This window comes from Equus przewalskii, chromosome 3 (genome assembly GCF_037783145.1).
Source record: "Equus przewalskii isolate Varuska chromosome 3, EquPr2, whole genome shotgun sequence".
Lineage (NCBI taxonomy): Eukaryota > Metazoa > Chordata > Mammalia > Perissodactyla > Equidae > Equus > Equus przewalskii.
The window spans coordinates 118,335,444-118,359,261 of NC_091833.1; the positions used below are offsets into that span (position 1 = coordinate 118,335,444).

Below are 23,818 nucleotides of genomic sequence, written 5' to 3' on the forward strand. Positions count from 1 at the left end.
GTAATAGATGCCACTTCTGTGGGAGGTGTTGCTGTGCGCCAGACACCATTCTGGGTACTTCAAATATATGAGCACACACATTTACCAAGGATGTTCCCAAAGTACAGAGAGGTTAAGTTACTTGCCGAAGGTCACACAGCAATAAGTAGTGGAGCTGGAATTTGGACTCAGTCTGCTCCAGAGCTCACTGCTGGTGGCAAACCAGGTACAAAGAGATGATTGGGCAGGTGGGAAGGAGCTGGGGTGTGTTGGTTATAAATGGCGTGCCTCTGAAGTAAGTTGGACTCTGCGGCCACCCAGAGGTAGGTTTGTGCATGAGCAGGGGAGAGGTTTCTCATGTGACAGGTGAGATGAGTAGAAGATTGTGAAACTGAAAGGGAATCGTCTGGGAAAATTGCTTCAGGATTGGATTGTGAGTGGGTTTGCATCACCGTGCTGCAGTCGGAAGAGTGTCTCTTCATCGCACACAAACCCTGGGCTGTGCCAGGCTCTGGCTGGCACTAAGAGCTTTGGAGGCCCGGCTCATGCTCCAGAAACTCAGACTGCAGTGGCTCTCCTCGCATGGCCATTTTGCGGGTAGACACTAAGTGGCAGCTGAGTGGGGCCCAGAGGAGTAGACTGGCCTGCTCTGACTGCTGGGAGTCCAGGCAGCCCTGTAGGCCTCAAGCAATGTGGGCAGAGAAGGCTCTGAGGTTCTCAGTGACAGAAGCCCTTGCAGCTTCTCGCTATGGTTTGGAGGCAGCTCACGCCGGCTTCCTGCTGGGCCTCATGGAGCCTGAGGTCCAGTGGGGGATGGAGTGTACCTGGTGGATTTGAGAGTGGCACACGCTAGGAGGGCAATGCTGCCGGTCAGGGGGCCTGAGTGAGCCCAGGGCCAAGCCACTGGAGCCTGCGGGGCGTCCAGGCAGGGCACGGCTGCAGAGGCTCTGGGCCAGGGGCCTGCCCGTGTGTCAGGGTGCACAGACCAGTGCTGGAGCAGCGAGGGGAAGAGAGGGAGGAAATGGGCTTTGGGCTTTATTTGTTGAGTTTGCCATTTTGCACAGATGCCTTTGGTCAGCTGGTACATGGGTCTAGGTTGCCCTTGCTGATTTTCAGGACTTACCCAAGAACCACAGGTCTTTGTAGAAAGTCAGCTGTTAGAAGAGAGATCCTCCAAACTCCACGCCACAGCCCCCAAATTCCCAAGGCAGCACCGCACATCTCCTCCTCTTGGGAGCTGGCCTGTGTGACCTGCCCAGATGTTGAATCTCTCTAGCCCGAGGGTCAAGCTTTTGCTGGTTGTGTTTGTGTCCGGCCTGCCCCTTTGAGCCCCCCAACCCCCACCTGAGCTGCTCAGCGTCTTGGTGCTGCCCTGCATCGAGGCTGTGGGGACTGGTCATCCTGTGCTGCTCTCAGATGGGGGCAACTCTCCCTGGTCTCTCGCACGAGCCCTTTCCAAGCAGCTCCTTCACCTCCAGCTCTGGAGGGGAAGGGCTCCCCTGGATGTGTTCTTCAGGCATCAGGAAGCAATAGGAGTCTGTTTTATGTGCTGAGAAAATTGGGTGTATAGTTGTGATATGGCTGTGGTCTCTGTTGCTCTTGTTGGTATTTGGTGCTGGGAGGTCATAGAAAGTGACCAGCCCCTCATTGCTGTTTTCCTTTTTCCAGGAATGTTCCCTTTGGCTGCTGCGCTCCCGTCCACCCCATGTATCTTTCCTTCAGAGGCGATCCCCTCAGCTGTTGGACTCAGAGGCCTGAGCGCACGTGCACGGTGACTCGAGCACCATGGGCCCCTGCCTCGGCAGGTCTGGTTGTCACGGGGCCACAGTTCCTTCCTGTGCGCTGCTGGCACTCCTCGCCCCCGCTGAACGATGACTCCGTGGTGGAGAAGTCCCTGAAGTCCTTAAAGGACAAGAACAAGAAGCTGGAGGAGGGAGGCCCGGTGTACAGCCCCCCGCCGGAGGTGGCCGTGAAGAAGTCCCTGGGGCAGAGGGTCCTAGATGAGCTGAAGCACTACTACCACGGCTTCCGCCTCCTCTGGATTGACACTAAGATCGCCGCACGCATGCTGTGGCGTATCCTCAACGGCCACACCCTGAGCCGCCGAGAGCGCAGGCAGGTAATGGGCATGTGCGTGATCCTGGTCGGTCACCTTTCAGTGGCTTTAAAATGCTTTTATGGCTTTTTTCCTGCTGCTTTTGGTTTAAAAATAAGAAATCGGAAAAACCCATAGAAAAGTGAACTTCTGCTGTAATGCCACCACTGAAATTCAACACTGAAATTTTGATGTCTCTTCTGCCAGAGGTTTTTAATATACACATATTTGTCTTCTCTCCGTGTTTTGATGTTGTTCCACTGTCTTCTGGCTTCTTTTACTGTTGAGAGGTCTGTGTCAGCCCAATTGCATTTCTTTTTATTTTCATTTTTTGAAGAAGATTAGCCCTGAGTTAACTTCTGCCAATCCTCCTCTTTTTGCTGAGGAAGACTGGCCCTGAGCCAACATCCATGCCCATTTTCCTCTACTTTATATATGGGACGCCTACCACAGCATGGCCTGCCAAACGGTGCCATGTCCGCACCTGGGATCCAAACCAGCAAACCCCAGGCGCCGAAGCAGAACGTGCGCACTTAACCGCTGTGCCACTGGGCCGGCCCCTCAATTGTATTTCTTTTGCAGGTGAACTGCCTTTTCCACCTCGTTCCTTTCTGATCTCTGTTTTCAGGGCTGCGCACTTCCCTTCTGTATGAGTTTGTTTTTGTTTATTGTTTGGGATCTGAGCTCCTGATCCTGAGGTTTCATGCTGTCATTAGTTCCAGAACCTGCCTGCTTACTTGCTCTTGGGCTTTCAGAGCTTCTGGTAGGCAGCTCTTAAAAAAGATTTTTCCTTTTTTTTCCAGGTACCCAGAGCTTCTGGGTCTCACTTGTTTTGTCCGTGAAATAACTGACAGTTAACACTATAAACTTTTCTTTCTTCGATTTTTGTTCTTTTTTTCTTGGTCAGTCCCCAGGGGACAAGGAGCACTTCAAACTCTCAGTGCCCTAAGACCCTCCCCCCGACAAGGAAAGATGCAGAAATGTCCCTTCTCTCGAAGGTGACTACCAGAGGACTCCTTAGTAAGAAAAGAAGTGCTTTATTTTAATGCATCTTGGGAATTAGGTGTTACATGTGAGAGTAACTCCAGCTTTTGTTTTTATACTTGTTCTCAAGAATTTCATTGAGAACACAGGTGATTTTTTTTTTAACTGGTTGGCATTTTTCCAAGGGATGCTATTTTAGAAGGGAACAGATTGATAATTTGAAGAAGGAACAATTGTATTAGAATTTCAGAATCATCCTATTAGCATTTGTTGGACATTGAATGCAACGCACATTGTAGGTTAGATGATTACAAGTTAATACTTTATGACCCGGATTCCCTTCTGCTCCTCCCCCATCCCATTCTGCTGTGAAAGTTACGTGTTTTTGCTACTTCATTGAAGACAATGAGACTTGAAGGGAAAAAAGGAGCTGGGATAGCTGAGTAAGCCCCCGGGCCGGGTCCCTGTGTGGATGCCGGGTTGCAGTGGCGGCACATCCCTGTTGTCAGTGTTAGGAAGAGGGTTTCTGGAGCTGTGCTGTTTTTTTCCTTGGTTTAAGGCCTCACAGATAATTTTAATGTGAACAAAATTTTAGCAGTCCTGATAATTATAGAAAAATGACTCTTAAAATTATAATGCTTACAAAGGCAAAGAAAAACCACATAAGAAATTATAAGTAAAATTTGTTTAAGTATTGTTTAAGTGGAAGATAATTTTTTTTCCTGAGGAAGATTTAACCTCTGTTGCCAATTTTCCTCTTTTTGCTTGAGGAAGGTTAGTCCTGAGCTAACATTTGTGCCAGTCTTCCTCTGTTTTATATGTGGGATGCTGTCAAAGCCTTGCTGACAAGTGGTATAGGTCCGTGCCCAGGATCTGAACCCACAAACTCTGGGCCACCAAAGCAGAGCAAGCTGAACTTAACCGCTATGCCGTGGTGCTGGCCCCAAGTGGAAGATAATTTGATATGTAAATTTAAGCTGATGTAATTGTCAAATACTTGCTAATCATGTTGTATAGAGAATGACTGAAAATGTCTGATGATTGCTGTGGAACAGAGGCATTTGGAAAGTAGTTTTGTGTTCTGACTCTGGACCCTGTAGACCTGCAGTATTCGGGAGAAGGAGTGTTTCTGTCCCCCACATGCTCACCCTTGATACAGGAGACCCGGCTTACCCACAGAAATGCTTTAAAGTGACAGTGTAAAGGGAATAGCAGACAGGATCACATGGTAAAAATCACTCAGAATCATTACATGTAACTGTAATTTTACACTTACAATGGGTGAATGTTACGGTAAGTCAATTAAACCTCAACAGAACTGCTAAAAAAAGAATGTCAAAAAACACAGGCACCAACTTGGAGGGTCCTTCCATGGCCAAATCTGGGACCATTTGAGCATAAAAATAAAAACTAATGAATTGTATACAAATGAAAAATATAGGAATCTATGAGTTGGTTTTGATAATACGTAGAAAAATGAATGTGCAAGAAAGCCAGGTTGGTGAATGGGGAGATAGGCTTGAGTTAGCAAATCACTCCTTTGTGACCATCAGAGTAGAGGAAGATTTGGGAAGAACTGTGGATGGTCGTGGTCTAGGGAGGAAGGTGGATCTTTGCACAGTCTCTGAGAGCCTCCTCACAGATCGCTTATGCATCACAAGTGGAGAAACAAGCTCTGCCATGGAGAGGCTGCCCTGACCGGGTGATCCTGACAGACAGCGTTGAGGGGCCCGTGACTCCTCGCCCCGAGAAGGGGCACTCCAGTGGGAACCCAGTAATGAAAAGACATCACATGAGCCTGAAACAAGGCCATTTCTAGAAATGACATCACTCTTCAAAGACCATCTAATTAATTGCAGTGGAAATACAGCTCATGACCTGGAGAAGCATGTAGTAGCAGTTCCTAGGAGCCAGACAGTTGTGAGCGGAAGTAGTAGGGTGCTAGGTAGTGACTGATTGCTGGAAGAGAAAGTTGAGCTGCCTGGAGACTCAGCAGCGATTGTTCAGTGTCCCAGGGATTTTTGATTATTTGAAGTTGTGCATTTCTTTAATGGCATCAGCAGTTTACTCATATTGATGAAACACTTAGATACTTTTCTCCTCATTGCTATGTGGTATAGTCGTAAATCTAACCATCTCAGGAAACATAGGAGAAATGCACAGCCAACACTCTCCTTTCTGCAGAGTATTTAGGGTGGGTGGTATGGCCACAGCCTTCTCTGGCCTTTGCTGCCACCAGCAACATGAGTCCTCAACCTGTTGCTCTTGCCTGGCTCGCCTCTAAGCCCAGTGGGCAGCACTGTGTCTGTCTCAAGCTGTTTCTGCAGTACAGACCCACCCGTGGGCACCTGGTAAATGCCTCTGGGGGGTGATTGCTGGCAGCATCCAGTGATGGGTGCAGTTCTACGCCGTGTTAGCTTCCACCCAGCTTTTCTGAAGGCCATCCACACATGGTTTGGACACTCCTGAAAGAAATGGCCTTTGAGAGTTGCCTGCTAAGCTGTTTGGAACTTAGAACTCTTGCTGATCCCTGTGAGGTGTTGCCTGTCATTGCATCTCTGAATGATTGTATAGGAAATCCTCGAGTATCACCCTCTGACCTCTTCCTTCTCTTTCCAGTTTCTCCGGATTTGTGCCGACCTCTTCCGCCTGGTCCCCTTCTTGGTGTTTGTGGTGGTGCCATTCATGGAATTTCTGCTTCCTGTGGCTGTGAAGCTCTTCCCCAACATGTTGCCATCCACGTTTGAGACCCAGTCCATCAAGGTGCTGGGGCGTCAGGGGCAGCGAGCACCTTTCATAGCCAATGTTCAAGTGCTTACGATGGCTGCGTTGTTTGTGATTGACGTTTCTGATGTTAGGTGTTTTATTTTCTTCGTAATTCACTAATGCTGTGCTATGATTATTTAAGAGATGCTGGGTTTCAGATTTGTTTCTCTTTAAATGTGTTTTAAAATATGGTTTCTCTGGACCAGTTTTCTTCAAGCCACAGGTTGAGACCCATTTGTGGGGTAGGATCTGTCTAGGGCAGGATCGGCAGACTGCAGCCCACAGGCCACGCTGGCCCCCACCTGTTTTGGGCAGTGAGGTCTCTTGGGGACACACGCCCAGTCGTGTATGTATTGTCTGGCAGCTTTTGGACTGCCCCAGCAGAGTTAAGGAGTTGTTTCATACCACATGGCCCATGAAGCCTAAAAGCTTTGTTGACTGGCCCTTTATGGAAAACGTTTGTTGGCCCCTGCTCTGGGGGGGGGTGGGTCACACAAATTTTTTTTTTTTAAAGATTGGGCACCTGAGCTAACAACTGTTGCCAATTTTCTTCTTTTTTTTTTCTGCTTTTTCTCCCCAAATCCCCCCAGTACATAATTGCATATTTTAGTTGTGGGTCCTTCTAGTTGTGGCATGTAGGATGCTGCCTCAGCATGGCCTGATGAGCGGTGCCATGTCCACGCCCAGGATCCGAACCCAGGAAACCCTGGGTCACTGAGTTGGAGCACATGAACTTAACCACTCAGCCACGGGGCTGGCCCCCACACAAATATTTTTTAAAACCATGAAACAGAAGAGAAAGTTTCAGACTGTGTCACACCTGGGTGGGAGTAATCGCTGTTCAGGAAACATCAGTGAGGGGTCCTGGGTTGAGATTGTAAAATGCACTTCGTGCTGAAGTTCCAGTGAAGGGAGTGGAAGCAACTACTCTGACCAGTGCCGTCCAGGGAGTGGGGAGGAGGAGTGCAGCGCCCTCTCTTTGACCTCACAGGAGGAGAGACTGAAGAAGGAGCTGCGGGTCAAGCTGGAGCTGGCCAAGTTTCTTCAGGACACCATTGAGGAGATGGCCTTGAAGAACAAGGCGGCCAAGGGGAATGTCACCAGAGACTTCGCCGTGTTTTTCCAGAAGGTGCCGTGACGCTCCAGAGCTCCTTGTCCTGGAGTGCTGGGTAGAGCCTCAGGGCTTCCTTGCCTCATCTGGGGAGCACTCCTCATTGCCTTTCTGTCCTCTTTCTTACTGTACACACAAGAGCAGAGCTCCCTGGTGGGTGTTGGCTGGTGCTATAGGGTTTGGCCAGGAGGTTCCCCTGTGCACAAAGGTTGAGCCTGCTGGCCTGAGATCTTGAACCTTGCTGACATTCACAATTGCCTGCTTATGTCTCCAGACTTTGCAGCTGCCCTGGGGAGGTACAGTTTGGCAGATGAGGAACCTAAGACCTCGAAGTTGTGATAGGTTTGGGGGCCGCATTGGCGGGCAGGGGGTGGGGTGGAGACAGACTCTGAGGCTGCTCCGTAGCCACATCCATCGTGGGGAGAGAATGGCAGGGCCTCTCACCCACCCAGCATAAGGAAGCCTATGGCCTCTTTCCAGTTGGCAGCCATGGCTCCACTGGCACGGGCAGGAAAGGTCCAGGGGCTAGTGCTGCATTCTGCACAGAAGCATCACTCACAGGGAGCCCAGTGCAGGCAGTGCTCAGTGGTTTGTGTCTTTGAGAGGCAACTCCCCACGAGGAGCGTGGTGAGAAGGTAGATCTAAGGGAGGGCATGGATGGTCAGGGTGCTTCAGTCAGTTCCTTTGTTTCCTCGCTTGAGGCATGTGGCCCGAGGCCATGTGAGGTGCTGAGGAACACACACCCTACCAGGTGGGTAACCCTTACAGTTGCTCCTTGCAGATCCGAGAGACAGGTGAGAGACCCAGCAATGAAGAAATCATGCGTTTTTCCAAATTGTTTGAGGATGAGCTGACCCTAGATAACCTCACACGGCCACAGCTGGTGGCACTCTGTAAGCTGCTGGAGCTCCAGTCCATCGGCACCAACAACTTCCTGCGCTTCCAGCTCACCATGAGGCTGCGGTCCATCAAGGCCGACGACAAGGTGAGTGCCTTGCAAACGTGGCCCTGCTTCCCTGGGTTTCACCTTTGGTTTCTGGTTACAAAAGCAGGTGCCTGATTGTGGAAGCTCTGGGCCATGCTAAACAATAGAAGAAGGAAAAATCACCAGGGGTCCTGTTGTTCCCAGACCGAGTCAGGGACAGTTGGTGCCTTTGTGCCCTCCTGAGTGCTCGGTGCGCACACTGAATGTGTGTGTGTGGTAGGGGTGTTCTACTGGAATACATGTTGGAATCATACAGCCCATACAATTTTACACCTGGCCTGACATTAGGAGATCTTCCCATGGCACTAAGTATTCACTGAAAAGATGAATTTTAATGACTGCCTAATGTTTAGTATATGAATGCATCATAACTTATTAACCATTACTTTAGCGAATCTTTTGCTACCCTAAACAACCTGTAGTAAATATCTTTTAACATGGATTTTTGCCCCACATCTTTGATAATTTTCATAAAAATAGTGACTTAGAATTGGGGCTCCTGAGTAAAAGGGCAGGAAGTCATAAGCAAGCCCTGGCCCACAAGCAGAGTGCTCCCACTGTGCTGACCCCATGTCCTCCCACCCGGCCTGCCCGTAGCTGAGTGACTGTACTCTGTGTACCCCAAGTGGCCTTCTCTCGAGAATTCCTGAAATGCCTTCTTTTTCTGTAGTAATGCTTCTTGCCTTAAAATCTACACTGTCTGGTGTTCTGATAGCTATATCAGCTTTCTTTTGGGTTGAGCTTCTTCCATCTTTTTACTTTCAAGCTTCCTGAGTCCTTATATTTACAATGTGTTTGTTGTTGTTTTCATATGGTCTGACAACCTCTGTTTTTTAATTGAAGTATGTAGTCTATATTCTTTTTCTGTTTGTCCCACCTGTTTTATGTTCTACTTAATTTCCTTTCTTGCTTTCCTTTGGATTAATCAAGTATTTTTTTATTATTCCATCCCTCCCCCCATTAGCTTGTTACTTATTATTTTAATGGTTTCCCTAGAGTTTAGAAAAGGCTTCCTTAACACTTAACAGTCTACTGGAATAAGTGCTTTTCCTGTCCCCAGGCCTTGCTGGCACCTGGAGACGCCCCTGCTGTGCTCTCCCGGGGAGAGCCAACTCGTGTGTACCGCAGAGCTACCCTCCTGTTGCCTTCCCTGCTCCCTGCACTTCTGTCCAGACCATTTCCTCTACTTGAGGACTTCCCTGGAACTCTTCTGTGCTGTGGATCTGCTGTGAGGCATTCTCTCACTGTCTGTGTGAATGTGTCTGTGTTTCCCTTTATTTTGCAGGGTATTTTTTGCTGAGTATAGAGCTTTAGAATTGCATTTCTTTTCTTTCTTCACGTTAGAGCTGCCACTGAGTGGGATCTCAGCTGGCCGGCCTATTACTGTTCCTTAGATGTCTGCCTTTTCTCTGCAGAGTCTAAGATTTTCGTTGTATTTGGACTTCAGCAGTTTCGCAGTAATGGGCCTAGGGGTGTCTGTGTTTGTGATGACCCTCTTTAATGATCAAAGTGCTTCTGTCATCTCATTAAACCCTGCTCCCCACCCCGTCTTCCCCTTGCTTGGAGCTGACGTTTGCACCCCCTTAGACTTGTCTCTAAGTCTGGCATGGCACATGTGCTCTTTTCTGTGCTTCTTGGCTTTCTCTACTTTTGGTCGACTAATCCTCTCTTCTTCTCTAATTACTCTTAAACTCATCTTCTGAGTTCTTGATTTCTATCCTAGAAATTCTTGCTTTGGGTTTTTTCCCTAAAGATTCAGTCCTCAGGTAAAAGTGTCCATTGTGTTCTCTGTTTTCTTGAACATGCTAATGGTAGTTCACATCTGGTTGTTCCAGTAACAGCGTGATCTGTAGGTCTTTTTGGTTTTCTTTCTTGATTTCGTTTGTAGTAGTTAGTTTTTATCAAATACATAGATGGTCTATGAAAAATTATGGCAGTTCTGGATGGTGCTGTCCTCCAGGAGGGGCCTGTCCAAGTCTGCTTTGCTGTAGAGGGGCTGGTCGCCCCCATGATCACGAACCACAAGTCAGGGCTGGGCCTGTCATTTCTGGTTTGCTTCCCCCACTGGGGTGGGCCCTTCCTCACAGTGATGCCTGTACACTATAGCCCGGGAGGGCTGTTCTCTCCTTCTTAGAGGCTTTCTGCCCAGCTCCTCACCCCTGCCCTGCTCAGCTGGAGATCCTGACACCAAGGCTGTTTCCTACACTTCCTTCTCCCTGGAACTGAAGCCTTTAGGCTTGTCCGAGCAGCCCCTTGCCTCTAGCTATTATCTTCTTAGCCTGTCAAGAGTCTCTGCCTCTTAGCAGTAGCATTTATCCTGGACTCTCAGCCTGTCCCAAGAGTTGGCAAATGCCACTGAGTCCCCGGTGGTTCACTGATGGACACCTCACACCTTGTGGTTGCCTGACCTATCCTGGTCTGCAGAATCTTGCTATCCCCAAGCCCTGCTTCTCTTAACTTTCCGATGCCTCCAAATGTGTGTTTGTGTTGTGTTGTGTTTTGTTGTGTTGTATCTGGCTTTTCCAGTTCTCAGTAGGGGCAATGGTCTGATGAAAAAGACTTCTCCTTGTATCTTGAAGTAGCCAATGATGACTGTGTTTTCATAAGAATGAAAAGAACCTGTCTCTCTAGGGTGTGTCTGTGGGAGGGTGCTCAGGATATCTGCTCTGCTGGAGAGTGAGGGGCTCACGTGGGCAGTCCTCGACAGGCTGCCTCACTTGGGGAGAGCCGGTAGTGTGCCTACCCTCGCTTTCAGCTGCCCACCTTGGGAGAGGCAGCTTGAGGGCAGGCTGCCTGGGGTTGAGTCCTGGCCACTCACTTGCTTTGTGACCTTGGACGAGTCGTCTTACTGCTCTCACTGCCTCAGATTCCTATGAAATGGGATAGCTGCCAGACCTCCACTGTCAAGAAGGTGGAATGGATGTACTTTCTGCTGGACATTAAGTAAAAAGCAACATAAGAAGACTGAAAAGTAGGGAGAAGACCCTGGGACCCCAGGAACAACATGGTAGGTCTTTGTGCCTCATCGAGCCCAGCCTTGGGGCTGAAGAAGCTGGCAACCTAGAAACTCTGACAAGGGCAGCCTTTAAAAGCCATAGTGAAAGCCTGCACTCTCTGGTCAAAGAACAGGAAAGGAGCTGCTTAGCAGGACACAGGACTTCAGACAGTGACTGCTCTACTTCAGCCAGAGACCAGGGGAAACACTGAGCTCCCCTCATATGCAGTGATGGGTGGAGGCTGAGACCTCCGTCCCTGCCAGGATGTAATGCCTAGGATGGTGTCAGGGAAGGCCAAGGGGGCTGGCTTGTACATCCCTGGCAGGCAGTAATGAGCTGCCTCCCCCTGTTTTGTCAGTAGAGACCAGTGAGGGGCCTGGACCTCTATTCCCACGTGACAGTCCCAGGACTGGGATCAACAGAGGTCATGTGGGCCAGTAATGAGGTTTTGCTGCCCCTCCAAGCTAGGGAGGTTTGTGGAGGCCTACTGGGGATCCAGAATGCTCACCTACCCCTCCCTCCCAGCAGAAAAAGAAGTACGTCTCCCCCAGGGCTCAGTGGAGGCCGAATAGGGAACCTGGCAGTAATGAAGCAGCATCCCACCTGTTCCAAAATGTACCCAAAATGTAATTTATGGGTATAAGTGATGGCCTGGAGCACTCGGTGCCACTGAAAGGAGCTTACCGTTCACAGTTCCTCTAGAAATGGGGGCACGGCACCAACTCAGGGCCACATGAGAACTCGACACACCCGAGGACAGGAAGCAAGAGTGAGGGAGGGAGGAACTGGGACTTGGCCTTTAATATTAGTGTGGTGGGGGTGGCCCTCTAGAGACGTTTTTGATTGGGCAGGAAGCGAAACACTGAGGTTAGGGTTTGTGGTTGGAGGATTTGAAATACGATTTTCATGTGCCCATGAAAGCCAGGTCGCACGGGAGATGTAAACAACTTTGGCCGTTAGTTTGGATCAGTAGATGCCAGATGATCAGTTACACAATCTGTAAAAGTTGTGCAGAACACCACCCCCTACTCCCATGCCAGAGTGGTGTCAGAGGGAGCCAACTAAGACAGAAGACTGAAATAAGATCCAGAGTCTCATAATACCCAAAATGTCCAGGTTTCAATTGAAAATCAGTCCTTATGCGAAGAACCAGAAGGATCTCAAAGTGAGTGAAAAACGGCAACCAGTCAGTGTCAGCACTGAGACAACAGAGAGGTTAGAGAAAGTGGACAGAGATCTCAAACAGTGATTGCAGAAGTGCTTCAACAGGCAGTTACCAACTGAGTCACATGAAAACATAGCCTCAGCAAAGAAAAAGACATAAAGGAGAATCAAATAGAAATTTAGGGGTGAAAAATACAATCCAAAATAAAAAAACTCAACGAGTGGACTCTACAGCAGAATGGAGAGGACAGAAGACAGGATCAAGGAACTTTTAAGGCAAAAGAATAGAGATCACTCATCTGAACAACAGAGAGAAAATAGTGAAAAAAATAAGTGGAGCCTCAGGGCCCAGTGGGACTATAGCAGAAAAGCTAACATACGTGTTCTGGGAGTTCCAGAAGGAGAGGAAAGGGCAGAGCTGGAAAAGTGCTCAAAGAAATAATGGCCAAACATTTCCAAATTCAGTAAAAGACATAATCTACAAGTTTAAGAAATTTGAGTGAACCTCAGACAGGATAAACCCAAAGAAATTCACACCAAGGCACATCATAGTCAAACTACTGAACACTAAGGACAAAGAAATAATTTTGAAAGCAGTGAGAGACAATGGCATCTTACCTACAGGGAAAACAACTCGAATGACAGTGGATTCTCATCAGAAGCTATGGAGGCCAGAAGGAAATGGAACACTATGTTTCATGTGCTGAAAAAAAGGACTGTCAACACGGAATCCTGTATCCAGTGAAAATATCCTATAGGAATGATGGGGAAATCAAGACATTCTCAGATGAAGGAAAACTAGGAGAATTTGTCACCAGCAGACATGTCCTAAAAGAAGCTAAAGGAGGTTCTCTAACAGGAAGGACATAAGGAACCTTGGAACATCAGGAAGAAAGAAGATGGTAAAAATATGGGAGAATCCAGTAGACTTTCCTTCTCCTCCTATGTTTTCTAAACAAAATACGATGGTTGAAACAAACTGGGGTGCTGTGTGGTGTGGCTGTCCGTGTAAGCAGGAGACATTCAGACGAGCACACTACAGGAGGGAGAGGATAAAGGGACGTCTAGGGGTGAGGTTCCCACAGTTCGCCTGGATGGGGACAGTGACAACACGTATGGACTGTGCTGAGTTATGTGTATCTGTGACACCTGGAGCAACCACTGAAAATGCCACGAGGCATACTCAGAAGCACTAGAAATCAGTCAAATGGGATTCCTGTAACCCACAGGGAGACGGCAAAAAGAAAAGAAACAAAAAGCAGCTTTTTCATGATAACCAAAACAGGAAACCACCCAGATGTCCTTCAGGGAGCAAATGGTTAAATCAGGACATTCATACCCTGTAGTGCTACTTAGTAATAAAAAGGAATGAATTATTAATACACACAAAACCTGCATGGGTCTTCAAGGAATCCCCCCAAAAAATGGGTAAAAGTAAAAGGAGGAATCCCATATATATATATAAAAATATATAATACCCTAAGATTCCCTTCATGTAATATGCTTCAAATGACAAAATTATAGAAGTGAAGCAGTGGGTTGTGGCTCCCAGGAGTTTAGGAGTTGGTGGGTGTATCTGTAAAAGGGCAACGTGAGGTCTTTGTGGGGGTAGAGACATCTTCCACCTTAACTGGCTCAGTATCAGCATCCTGGTTGGGATTTGGTCCTATAGTTTGGAAGATGTTACCGTTGGGAGAAACCTGGGAACTCTTTGTTGGTTACAACTGGCTGTCCATCTACAATGGTCTCACAATAAAAAGCTTAATTAGGACATAGGGTAATGGTACTGTCTACCTCTCAGGTCGTCATGAGGTTACATGAGGTCAGATGAGGTGGCAGGTGTGAGCCCCACCCAGCACAGGCGAGGTGCCACTGTGGTTCTTGTTTCTTCTCTCTCCACACCCCTCGGCCCTTAGACGGTCTCCTCGATGTGGTCCATAGCCTCTCTCTGTGGGACCCCTGTTTGCTTTGCCCACTTGGGTCACCATGACCTTGGGCTGAGGAGGAGGGGAGGGGAGGGGGCCTTTGGCTGAGACCAAGAGACATCCTTAGAGCATTGGCATCACCCCCTGTGCTCCATCCTTCCTCTTCCATCTTCTGAACCTCAAGAATGCTTGGGTCGGCAACGGGCTGATGGGATGGGGAGAAGTGCAGGGATGTAGGCAGCCAGGGCCTGTACCCTGAGCCCCTTGCTTAAGGTTCAAGTAGAGAGAGTGTCGTCTCTGGCCCTCCTAGGCAGGGCTTTCGCGGAGGTGGGCTTCTTCGCATCTTGGGGTTGGTCCTAGCTGTTGTGCACTTTGCTGGGGTCCTCGCCCTCTGTCAGATAGTTCTGATCACTGCAAACACAGAAATGAGGCCTTGGTGGTGGTGGTTTGTCTTATGCTTGGCAAAGCATATTAGGAAAGTGACTTATAATTAGACACTTAGTTCCCAAGGGTATTAGCGTAAATGCCATAAACCTCTAATAACCTTTCAAAACGATAATTAGTTGACTTTCTTTTACAGCTGATTGCTGAGGAAGGGGTAGACAGCCTGAATGTCAAGGAGTTGCAGTCGGCTTGTCGAGCGCGAGGTATGCGGGCCCTTGGTGTCACGGAAGACCGTCTGAGGGACCAGCTGAAGCAGGTATGTGTCTGAGGGCCTTCCCCTTCTGTCAGACCAGCACAGGCTCTTTGTAGGGAAACTCGAGGGAGGCTCCCCAGATTCTCGGCAGCAGCCAGGCCTTGTGAGGCACTTCTTTAGCCTTCAGCTCCCACCTGGTTGGGGGGGCCTGGACACGGGTAGATCTGTTGCATGCTCACGCACCCAGTGTTTGTGACTTCTGAGTATTGCCCTGATTTTTCTCACCTGCTGTTGGTTGATGTTAACGTCCTTACTGTCCCCTTCTCCTGGTCATCTGTGGATAGATGAGGACTGGATTAACTTCCTTGAAATTTCAGTATGTGTCTTTCCCTAGAGGCCACAGACGTTTGGGTAAATAGCACCCAGGCCAACCCGACCTCCGGAGCCCCTGCTCTCAGCCACTGGGTTTTAGCGCATGCTACCCTCCAGCTTGGAGGGGCCTCGGGCAGAGTCTAGAGGCCAGCTCTGCAACACCACAGGCTGGCCCCGACAGCATCAGTTTGAGTAGATTAGACGTTGGATAGGCAATATTCACAGCAACTCAGCTTTCACAACAGAAGCCATAAAACATGCAGGGTGCCAGCTGTTCCCCCTCCCGACTCTACCTGCGCTGCCAGCACCTTCCCCAGCAGTTGTTCTCCAAGTGTAGATGACAGTGTATCAGCGCCCTCTTCGCCTCTTTTGGCACAGTGTTTGTTACGCAGGCCCCTCACCCTCACCTTTTCTCTGGCTGTGTCTCCACATGGGCACCAGCACCTTCCCCAGCAGTTGTTCTCCAAGTGTAGATGACAGTGTATCAGCGCCCTCTTCGCCTCTTTTGGCACAGTGTTTGTTACGCAGGCCCCTCACCCTCACCTTTTCTCTGGCTGTGTCTCCACATGGGCACCAGCACCTTCCCCAGCAGTTGTTCTCCAAGTGTAGATGACAGTGTATCAGCGCCCTCTTCGCCTCTTTTGGCACAGTGTTTGTTACGCAGGCCCCTCACCCTCACCTTTTCTCTGGCTGTGTCTCCACATGGGCACCAGCACCTTCCCCAGCAGTTGTTCTCCAAGTGTAGATGACAGTGTATCAGCGCCCTCTTCGCCTCTTTTGGCACAGTGTTTGTTACGCAGGCCCCTCACCCTCACCTTTTCTCTGGCTGTGTCTCCACATGGGCACCAGCACCTTCCCCAGCAGTTGTTCTCCAAGTGTAGATGACAGTGTATCAGCGCCCTCTTCGCCTCTTTTGGCACAGTGTTTGTTACGCAGGCCCCTCACCCTCACCTTTTCTCTGGCTGTGTCTCCGCATGGGCACCAGCAGATCCTCGCCTGCAGTGTGCGTTGGCCTGTGTCTGCCCTGTGTGCTGGGCCTGCCTTGGCTGTTTCCAGCCCCCTAGCATGCTCGGTGTGTGAGTGGGCCGCTGCGCCCAAGACTGTGGGAGTTGGGGTCCCGGTGCAAGTGCTCACGTGTCTTCCTTCTCTCATTATCAGACCTTCACTCTGCATTTGCTTCCTGTTCAGAGTTCCGTCTTGTCTCATCTTTTGTCCTGCGTCCAGTTCATGACAAATATTGTCATGGTCTTTTTTGTCAGTTTGAACCTTGTTTTTGTGTCACTAAAATAGCCTACAATAGTGACTGGCCCACAGTAGGCATCAAGACCTTGAATGTTGAGTGAACTCACAAAAGCCACCTTTGGAGTTTTTATGCCGTTTTTAAGTGAACAGCGCTGATAACAGAATCTGGTTGTCTCACTCGGTGATTTCCGAGCCCCAGCAACCTCACTGCCAGGGTGCTAATTAATGGTCCTGTGGGTGTCTCTTGCTCAGCTGACTAAGGTGGGCATTAAGACATAAAATGCAGCAATAAATAGACTTTTAGAACTAGAGATGTCTTTTTCTTGGGATAACCTGTTCCCGTGACTTAGTGGATCCATCTACTCAATTCCTGTTGTGGTTGTTGCCACCACTTTCCTCCCCACCACCCCCTCCAAACCCCCACCAACCAGAATAGAGAGGAAAGTTCCAGGGCCAAAAGCCCTCAGCCAGGTCACAGGAGATGTGGGCGTGATGAGGCCAGCCCACAAGTCTGGTCTTGAACTCCCAATTCCAGTGGCTGGAGCTGCACCTGCATCAAGAGATCCCAACATCGCTGCTCATCCTGTCCCGGGCCATGTACCTTCCAGACACCCTCTCGCCTGCCGACCAGCTCAAGTCCACGTTGCAGACCCTCCCGGAGATTGTGGTGCGTGTTGCTAGGAGACTCCTCCTGCAGCTTGCCCTGTAAGGGGCCCTGCACTTTTTGGGGGAGGGGCCTTGGAAACATCCACCTCCTCGATCAAGGGAGTCCTCAGATCTGCCCTCTGATCATTCAGATCATATTCAGATCATTTCTCTGAATGTGGAGGACTCCTGTGACACGTGTGCAAGGTGAACCTCGGCTGCCTTGCACTGTGGTGACCTTAAGGTCCCCAAGTGTTTCCCAGCAGTCTAGGGTGCCAGCAGTGCACTGTGTTCCCTTTGGAAGCCCAGATGGTGACAACACGCAGAGATACAGACCAGGGCGCAAGGCGCTGTGTGGGCCTCTCTGGCAGTAGCTATGCCTACTGCACTTCCTCTCGAATTTGGGCATACCCCCTCCCCAGGCTCACTCACAGGTGTTCCCTCTCTGAAGGCGAAAGAAGCCCAGGTGAAAGTGGCTGAGGTTGAGGGCGAGCAGGTGGACAACAAGGCAAAGCTGGAGGCCACGCTACAGGAAGAAGCGGCGATCCGTCAGGAGCACCAGGAGAAGGAGCTGCAGAGGCTCTCTGAGGCGGCGGTAAGTGGCCAGTGGGGCCCCTGGACCAGCTCTCTGAGAGTAGGCGCCGTGGGGAGAGTTGGACAGAGCAAAGGTCATCCCCCTCCAGCTTCTCAAGAAACCCCGTCGTGGAAGTGGAGGCAGGAATGCTGAGAGTGGGGGCTGCAGCTCTGAAGTGGGGGCCTGCCAGAGGGGACCCTGAGGAAATGAGTTGGCCAGCTGTCCCTTGGTCCAGGTGCCAGTCAGTGCAGCCCACGGGCAGAGGGTCACTGCGGTGCCGCCTTCTCCTTGGTCCTCCCCTTGGCCCAGGCTCTGGGTATGCTCCAGCTCCCGTGGCACGTGTGCCTGCAAGATGTTCTCTCTGCAAGTCACAGGGCAGCTTTGTGGAGCCATCAGGAAAGGACTGAAGATGAAGTTAGATGCTGTGATCACTTTATAGATGGGCCTGAGGTGACCAGTAAACGTTGGCGCGCAACTACTTGAGTTGTGTCAGTGCACCTAGTCACACTAAATACACCTGCTTTGTGTTTGGTATATTGGAGAGTCCTGCAGTGAACCTTCCAGAAGGCAGGTCACCTGCTGCTGGTTGATGGGTGTTACACATCTCAGCTGTCACGTAGCACGCCTGTTCAAAGTGTACCCTCTGGCCCGTGGCATATGTGTGCCAGTGTGGATGCCCCAGGAAGGCTGCTGGTATGACGGGTGATGCTGAGCCAGCAGTGGCCTTGCATTTCAGAAGGAAGTGGAGCTGGAAGTAGTGGCAGAGGCTGCCCCTGGGAGGCCAGTGGCCGAGCTGCAGCCAGAAGTGCCCGATATGATCCTGCCGTCGGAGGCCCTGAAGGACACTGCCCCGGTCCTGGAAGGCTTGAAGGTAACCGCGGCCGCTCATGCCCGCCCTGGAGGGAAGCAGTGTTGGAGCAAGGAAGGGCCAGCTGAGGAAACAGTGCAGGGGCTCCTGAGGAAACAGGGCCGAGGAGGCCACAGCCTGGCTTAGAGTGACAGTGAATGGTTGAGGGGCAAGGACGGCAACGCTGCAGGTTGTCAGCGTTCCTGGGAGGCCGATGTGTTGTGACAAGAGTGAGCCAGGCACGGCTCTGAGCTTTGGGCCTGTCTTGAACTCCCAGGTGGGCCCTGGTACAGAGAGTGCTGTGGTGGAGTAGCTTTGGGGAGCGTGTTGGGTGGAGGAAGAACCTCCTGACAGATGGCAATGTCACTTTGGCAGCTGGGGTAGGAGAGGGACCAGGGCAGCAGATTTATGTCTGTGGATTCTGAGCAAGGTCACGGAGGGTCTGGAAGAGGGCAGCCTCCACATTGAGAGGCCAGAGGGGAGACAAGTCCCCTCTGTGAGATTGAGTGTGTCAATGCCTAGGTGGAGGGGGCTGCATCTGGTGGAGGGTGGACTTTGTCCAGTGTGCTAAGAGCCAGGTGGATGAGGCCTGAGGATTGACCCCCGACAGGCAGCATGAGGTCCATCAGTGACTTTGGCAGGAGCAGTTGTAGGACAAGGCAGAAGGAAAAGCCCCACTGCAGGGGACTTAGGGAGGAGCCAGGAGGACCGCAGCCCCCTCCGGGCCTGTGGAGACAGGAGGGCCCCACTGGAGAGGGTGCCAGGGACAGTGAGGTCTCAGGGAAGATCCAGACTGTTTGTGCAAGATGAGAAGGGATGAAGCATCAAAACTGGGGCTTTTGCCAAAGATGGCTGTGAACTACAGAGGTGGCATGTGGGGAAGGATGGGGCAGTGGGTGGGACAAGCTGTGTGAGGCTTGTGGGGCTCCTTTGGGAGACTGGCGTGGCTTGGGATAAGCCCGACGGCTCTCTACGTCACCCCGCTGATGGCCCTGAGGCCCTTGGGGAGAGCAGAGCTATCCTGAGATGTGGCACAGGAGACATGGAAACAACTGGCTGTTGCTGGTGGATTGAGGCTAGGAAGGAAGAAGGTCCCAGGAACCTGGCTGAGCTGGGCTTGTAGGGTGATCCCAGGAAAGGGTCAGGAACTGAGGTACCAGGGTCATTTTTAAGGCTGTGCAGGACTGGGGCAGGGACAGCTGAGGAGAGGTAGAGCCCGGTCGGGCCCACAAAGTGCAATTCTGGAAGAAGGGGTACATGTTGGTAGACAGAGGAAGGTTGGATGTCTTCATGGAAATCCATTTCCAGTGGATTACAGACTTAGATCTGAAAGGACATTAGAACTCTTAGGAGAACTTAGGAACCAAGGATTGCCAAGGATTTCAATGAAGAACTTTGGTTCCTTGAAAAGATACCAGAAAGAGTGGGAAGAACGAGTGCCCTCGTCCCCGCTTGCAGTGCAGAGCTGGGTTTTATCACTGCTGCCCATCTGTGTTGGGGGCTGGAGACCTGAATAGCTCTACCTCATATAAGGAATTGAGTTTGCAGCTAAAAACCTTTCCACAGAGAAAGCCCCAGGCCCACGTGACTCCAGGCGAAGTTACTGGTGAGTCCAGACATGTCAGGGAGGAATTCTTCCAGTGCTATACAAACTCACAGCAGAAGGGTGAAGAGGAAGGAACATTTCCCATCTCGTTTTGAGATGAGCATTACCTGGTGCCAAAACCAGACAGATGTGAGAAAACTGTACAGCAGTGTCTTTCATGAACACAGATGTAAAAATTCTTAAAGTTTTAGCAAATCAAATGCAGGTAGTCTATAAAAAGAATAATACGTGATGGTCTCGTGAGGTTTGTCCAGGGAATACAAAAAATCTGTCAGTGTAATGACCATGTTAACAGACTCGAGGAAAACCATGTACGAGCATCTCAATAGATGCAGAGAAACCACTTGATGGAATCTAGCATCTGTTCCTGATTTAAAAAAAAAATCTCAGCAAACCAGTAGGGGGGACCATTCTCAACCCGATAAGAAGCATCTACAGAAACCCCCGCAGCTGGCGTCATCCCTGGTGGAGAAATACCAGCAGGAGTGTCTGCTCTCAGCACTTCTGTCCAGCATTGTACTGAGGTTCTGCCCAGGACAGTTAGACAAGAAAAAAAAAAAAAAGCCATATTGATCTGAAAAGAAGAAGTAAAGTTGTCTTGGTTCACAAGTGACGTGAGCATCTAAAAATCAGTTGTACTTCTCTGTATTAGTAATGAACAATCAAATTGACATTTAAAAAAATATATCATTACAATAGCATCCAAAAATGAACTACTTAGAGATAAATTTGGAAGGAGGAGATGTACAAGACCTATACCCTGAATGCTATAAAACGTTGCTGAGGTGAGTTAAAGAACTAATAAATGGGGAGATTTACTGCACTCGTGGATGTGAGGACTCAGTGTTGGTAAGATGTTCATTCTCTCCAATTGATCCGTAGATTCAAGACCATCAAAATCCCAGCAAGCTTTTTTGTTGAAATTAACAAAGTTATTCTAAAATTTATATGAAAATTCAAAGGACCTAGAATAGCCAAGACAATGGCTGAGCAAGTTTGGTGTGTCCACACAGTGGAATACCACTCAGCAGTTAAAAGGAGCACACTGCAACATGGGTGGCTCTCAGAAGAGGGGAGTGAGAGAAGTCAGATGTGAAACAGCTTGTGCTGCCTGGTAGCATTTGTGTAAGGCTCTGGCAGAGCAGACTAGTCTGTCGTGAGGGAAGGCAGGTCAGTGTTTGCAAGGGGACAGGGATGGAGGGAGGGGTCACAAGCACCAGGAGATTTTTGGGGTGGCCGATCTCGGGCGATGGTGGTTTCCTGGGTGTACACGTATGTCAGATACGCACTTTACAGACGTGCACTCTGGTGTAGGAGGGCACTGCGGAGAGTGAAGAGCGACTGTGTGCGGGCTCTGTTGGCCTCGCACCAAGTGCAATGTCAGCATACGACATGAACAGAAAAGTGGTACAGTCTTTGGGGAAAAAAGCCTTCACCCAGGGTATTTTGGGGTTTGCTTGTTTTCTTTACAGGCAGAGGAAATAACTAAGGAGGAAATAAACGTACTCAGCGATGCCTGTTCAAAACTGAAGGAGCAGAAGAAGTCCCTGACAAAGGAAAAGGAGGAGCTGGAGCTGCTGAAGGAGGACGTCCAGGACTACAGCCAGGTGCGGGCAGTGAGGGGGCAGGTGCCACAGCCTTTTCTCTCAGCTGTGCTCAGGTGACCAAGGTTGCGGGGTTTGCTCCTAAGATTAAGACTGAAAAAGATTAAGACTGAAAAATAATACCTCCGTCAAATATATATATATATATTTTTAGTAAGATTAGCCGTGAGCTAACATCTGCCAATCCTCCTCTTTTTGCTGAGGAAGACTGGCCCTCAGCTCACATCTGTGCCCATCTTCCTCTACTTTATATGTGGGACGCCTACCACAGCATGGCTTGCCAAGCGGTGCCATGTCCACACCTGGGATCTGAACCGGTGAACCCCGGGCTGCCAAAGCGAAACGTGCGCATTTAACCGCTGTGCCACCGGGCCAGCCCCTCCATCAAATATTTGATAAGCTGGACACAGGGTATTTGGAGAGAAAACTGGATTCTAAGTAAATTTTATTCAACAACTTGTCCACAGCCATTCCAGCAGGTCAGTTTTCTCCTGGAATCTGGCCATTCACCCTTGCAGATGACAAGCATACATCTCTTTTCATTTCTAAACACATAAAGGTATCAGATTAATAGTCTGGTCACTTGATAAATGAAATCTTATTTTCATTCGTGATTCCCTGAAAGAGGCTTCTTTATACATAGTAGTACTTTTTTTTTAAGGAAAGCATCTCCTCAATTTATAGCTATCACTTCCTAATCTGATTTCAAAACAACTATGTTTTCACAGCTCTACTAGGAAAAGATGACTAATTTTGAGATTGGTAAAAATTGCCATTTTCTGAACTTTCTCGTGGCAGCCTTCTTGCTGCTGGGTTCTCTGTCAGAAATCAGGTACTTAGTAGAAACCCTCAGCCTTGGTGCTCCCCACCCCACCTCTCATGCTTCCCATAGTGTTTGCTCATGCGGAAAAACTGACTTGGAACTGAAGACGGCATATACCATTCCTGGTTCGTTCATTGCTTTATTTATGCTTTTAACAAATATGATGAAAGTTGAGGTTCAGAACAGATTCCATTTCCTTTGCTACAAAAACAATGTTTGAGTTTGCAAAAATGAGAACAAATTTGTCTAATAGATACAAATAAGAGTTTGCAACTCTGTGGTTGGAATCAGTGGGTTTCTGCCTCATGCACAACCTGGAACGTCTTACCCTCATGATGCTAGTTTGGTTAATTTAATTACTGTACAAGGTAAACTTAATTATAAGGTTCCCTTTGCTTTTTAAGACTATCTTTTTACTTGGGGCCGGCCCGGTGACGCAGCGCTTAAGTGTGCACCTTCTGCTTCTCAGCGGCCCAGGGTTCACAGTTTCAGATCCTGAGTGTGGACATGGCACCGCTTGGCAAAAGCCATGCTGTGGTAAGCGTCCCACGTATAAAGTAGAGGAAGGTGGGCATGGATGTTAGCTCAAGGCCACTCATCCTCAGCAAAAAGAGGAGGATTGGCAGATGTTAGGGCTAACCTTCCTCAGAAAAAAAGGCTATCTTTTTACAACTAAATCATTTTGTTAGGACTTGCAAGAGATCAAGAAGGAACTATCAAAGACTGGAGAAGAAATGTATGTAGAAGAGTCTAAAGCCAGCAAGAGGCTGACGAAGAGAGTGCAGCAGATGATCGGGCAGATTGACAGCCTGCTCTCGCAGCTGGAGACGGGTCAGAAGGCCGGCAAGCTGGGCCCGGCTGCTGAGGGCTCGCCTGTGGGGTGAGTGTGGGACATGGACCCTCAGGGTCTTTCTGATTCCGAAGCACGTTTCTCAGCTTTGGTGCCCCACTGCCCCTTACCTTTCACCCAACGGTTCCAGCCAGAAACTCAGCCACACCTTATCAGTCTCCACTTCTTGGTGATGGTTTTACTGAAGTAGCTCTCAGAGCCATCTCTTCCCTGCACACGTGTGTGTTCACACACACGTGCATGCACTCACACATGCTCACACACACTTCGGCTGCTGTCATCTCTCTGGAAGACCACAGTTGTGGCTTAGCTGGGTTCTCCATGTCCACCCTGGCCCACACCTCTCCAGGCTGTCGTCAAGCTGGTCCTTCCAGAATATATGCAGGATCATGGCTTCCCTGTGAACCCATGGCCTCTCCCTGCTCTCTCTTTCCATGGCACTCTCCCCTCCCCGCAGCCTCAGCCACACTTGGCTCCTGTTTCCTCGAATCATCAGGCTCTCTCCTGCCTCCTCCCTCCTCTTGAACCCCCCTACACACAGGCACTCAATAATGACCCCCATATGGGGTCAAGGGCTGCCTCTGCACTGGTGTGTCCCAGATGTCTGAGTATT

The 23,818-nt window shown here is 49.6% G+C and overlaps 1 protein-coding gene and 1 long non-coding RNA gene across 10 annotated transcripts in view; one reads left to right on the plus strand and one right to left on the minus strand.

Moving 5' to 3' along the window:
* LETM1 (leucine zipper and EF-hand containing transmembrane protein 1) overlaps positions 1-23,818 on the plus strand; it is a 38,665-nt gene that overhangs the window by 10,028 nt on the left and 4,819 nt on the right. For 6 of the 9 annotated variants that reach the window (XM_070613472.1, XM_070613466.1, XM_070613468.1 and 3 more), the window contains 10 exons: positions 1,648-2,098; positions 5,678-5,821; positions 6,816-6,953; positions 7,717-7,920; positions 14,586-14,705; positions 16,792-16,923; positions 17,353-17,496; positions 18,212-18,346; positions 21,401-21,535; positions 23,045-23,235. In XM_070613472.1, the coding sequence (XP_070469573.1) occupies positions 1,685-2,098; positions 5,678-5,821; positions 6,816-6,953; positions 7,717-7,920; positions 14,586-14,705; positions 16,792-16,923; positions 17,353-17,496; positions 18,212-18,346; positions 21,401-21,535; positions 23,045-23,235 (1,757 nt within the window). In that variant the 5' untranslated portion in view covers positions 1,648-1,684. The remainder of the gene's footprint in view (positions 1-1,647; positions 2,099-5,677; positions 5,822-6,815; positions 6,954-7,716; positions 7,921-14,585; positions 14,706-16,791; positions 16,924-17,352; positions 17,497-18,211; positions 18,347-21,400; positions 21,536-23,044; positions 23,236-23,818) is intronic. The other 3 variants (XM_070613473.1, XM_070613467.1, XM_070613471.1) reach the window with 1 other exon arrangement.
* LOC139082413 (uncharacterized) lies at positions 6,637-11,692 on the minus strand. Its single transcript, XR_011538386.1, has 2 exons — positions 11,601-11,692; positions 6,637-8,016 (listed from the first exon to the last, which is right to left on the minus strand). It is a non-coding gene; the product is annotated as an uncharacterized lncRNA (long non-coding RNA).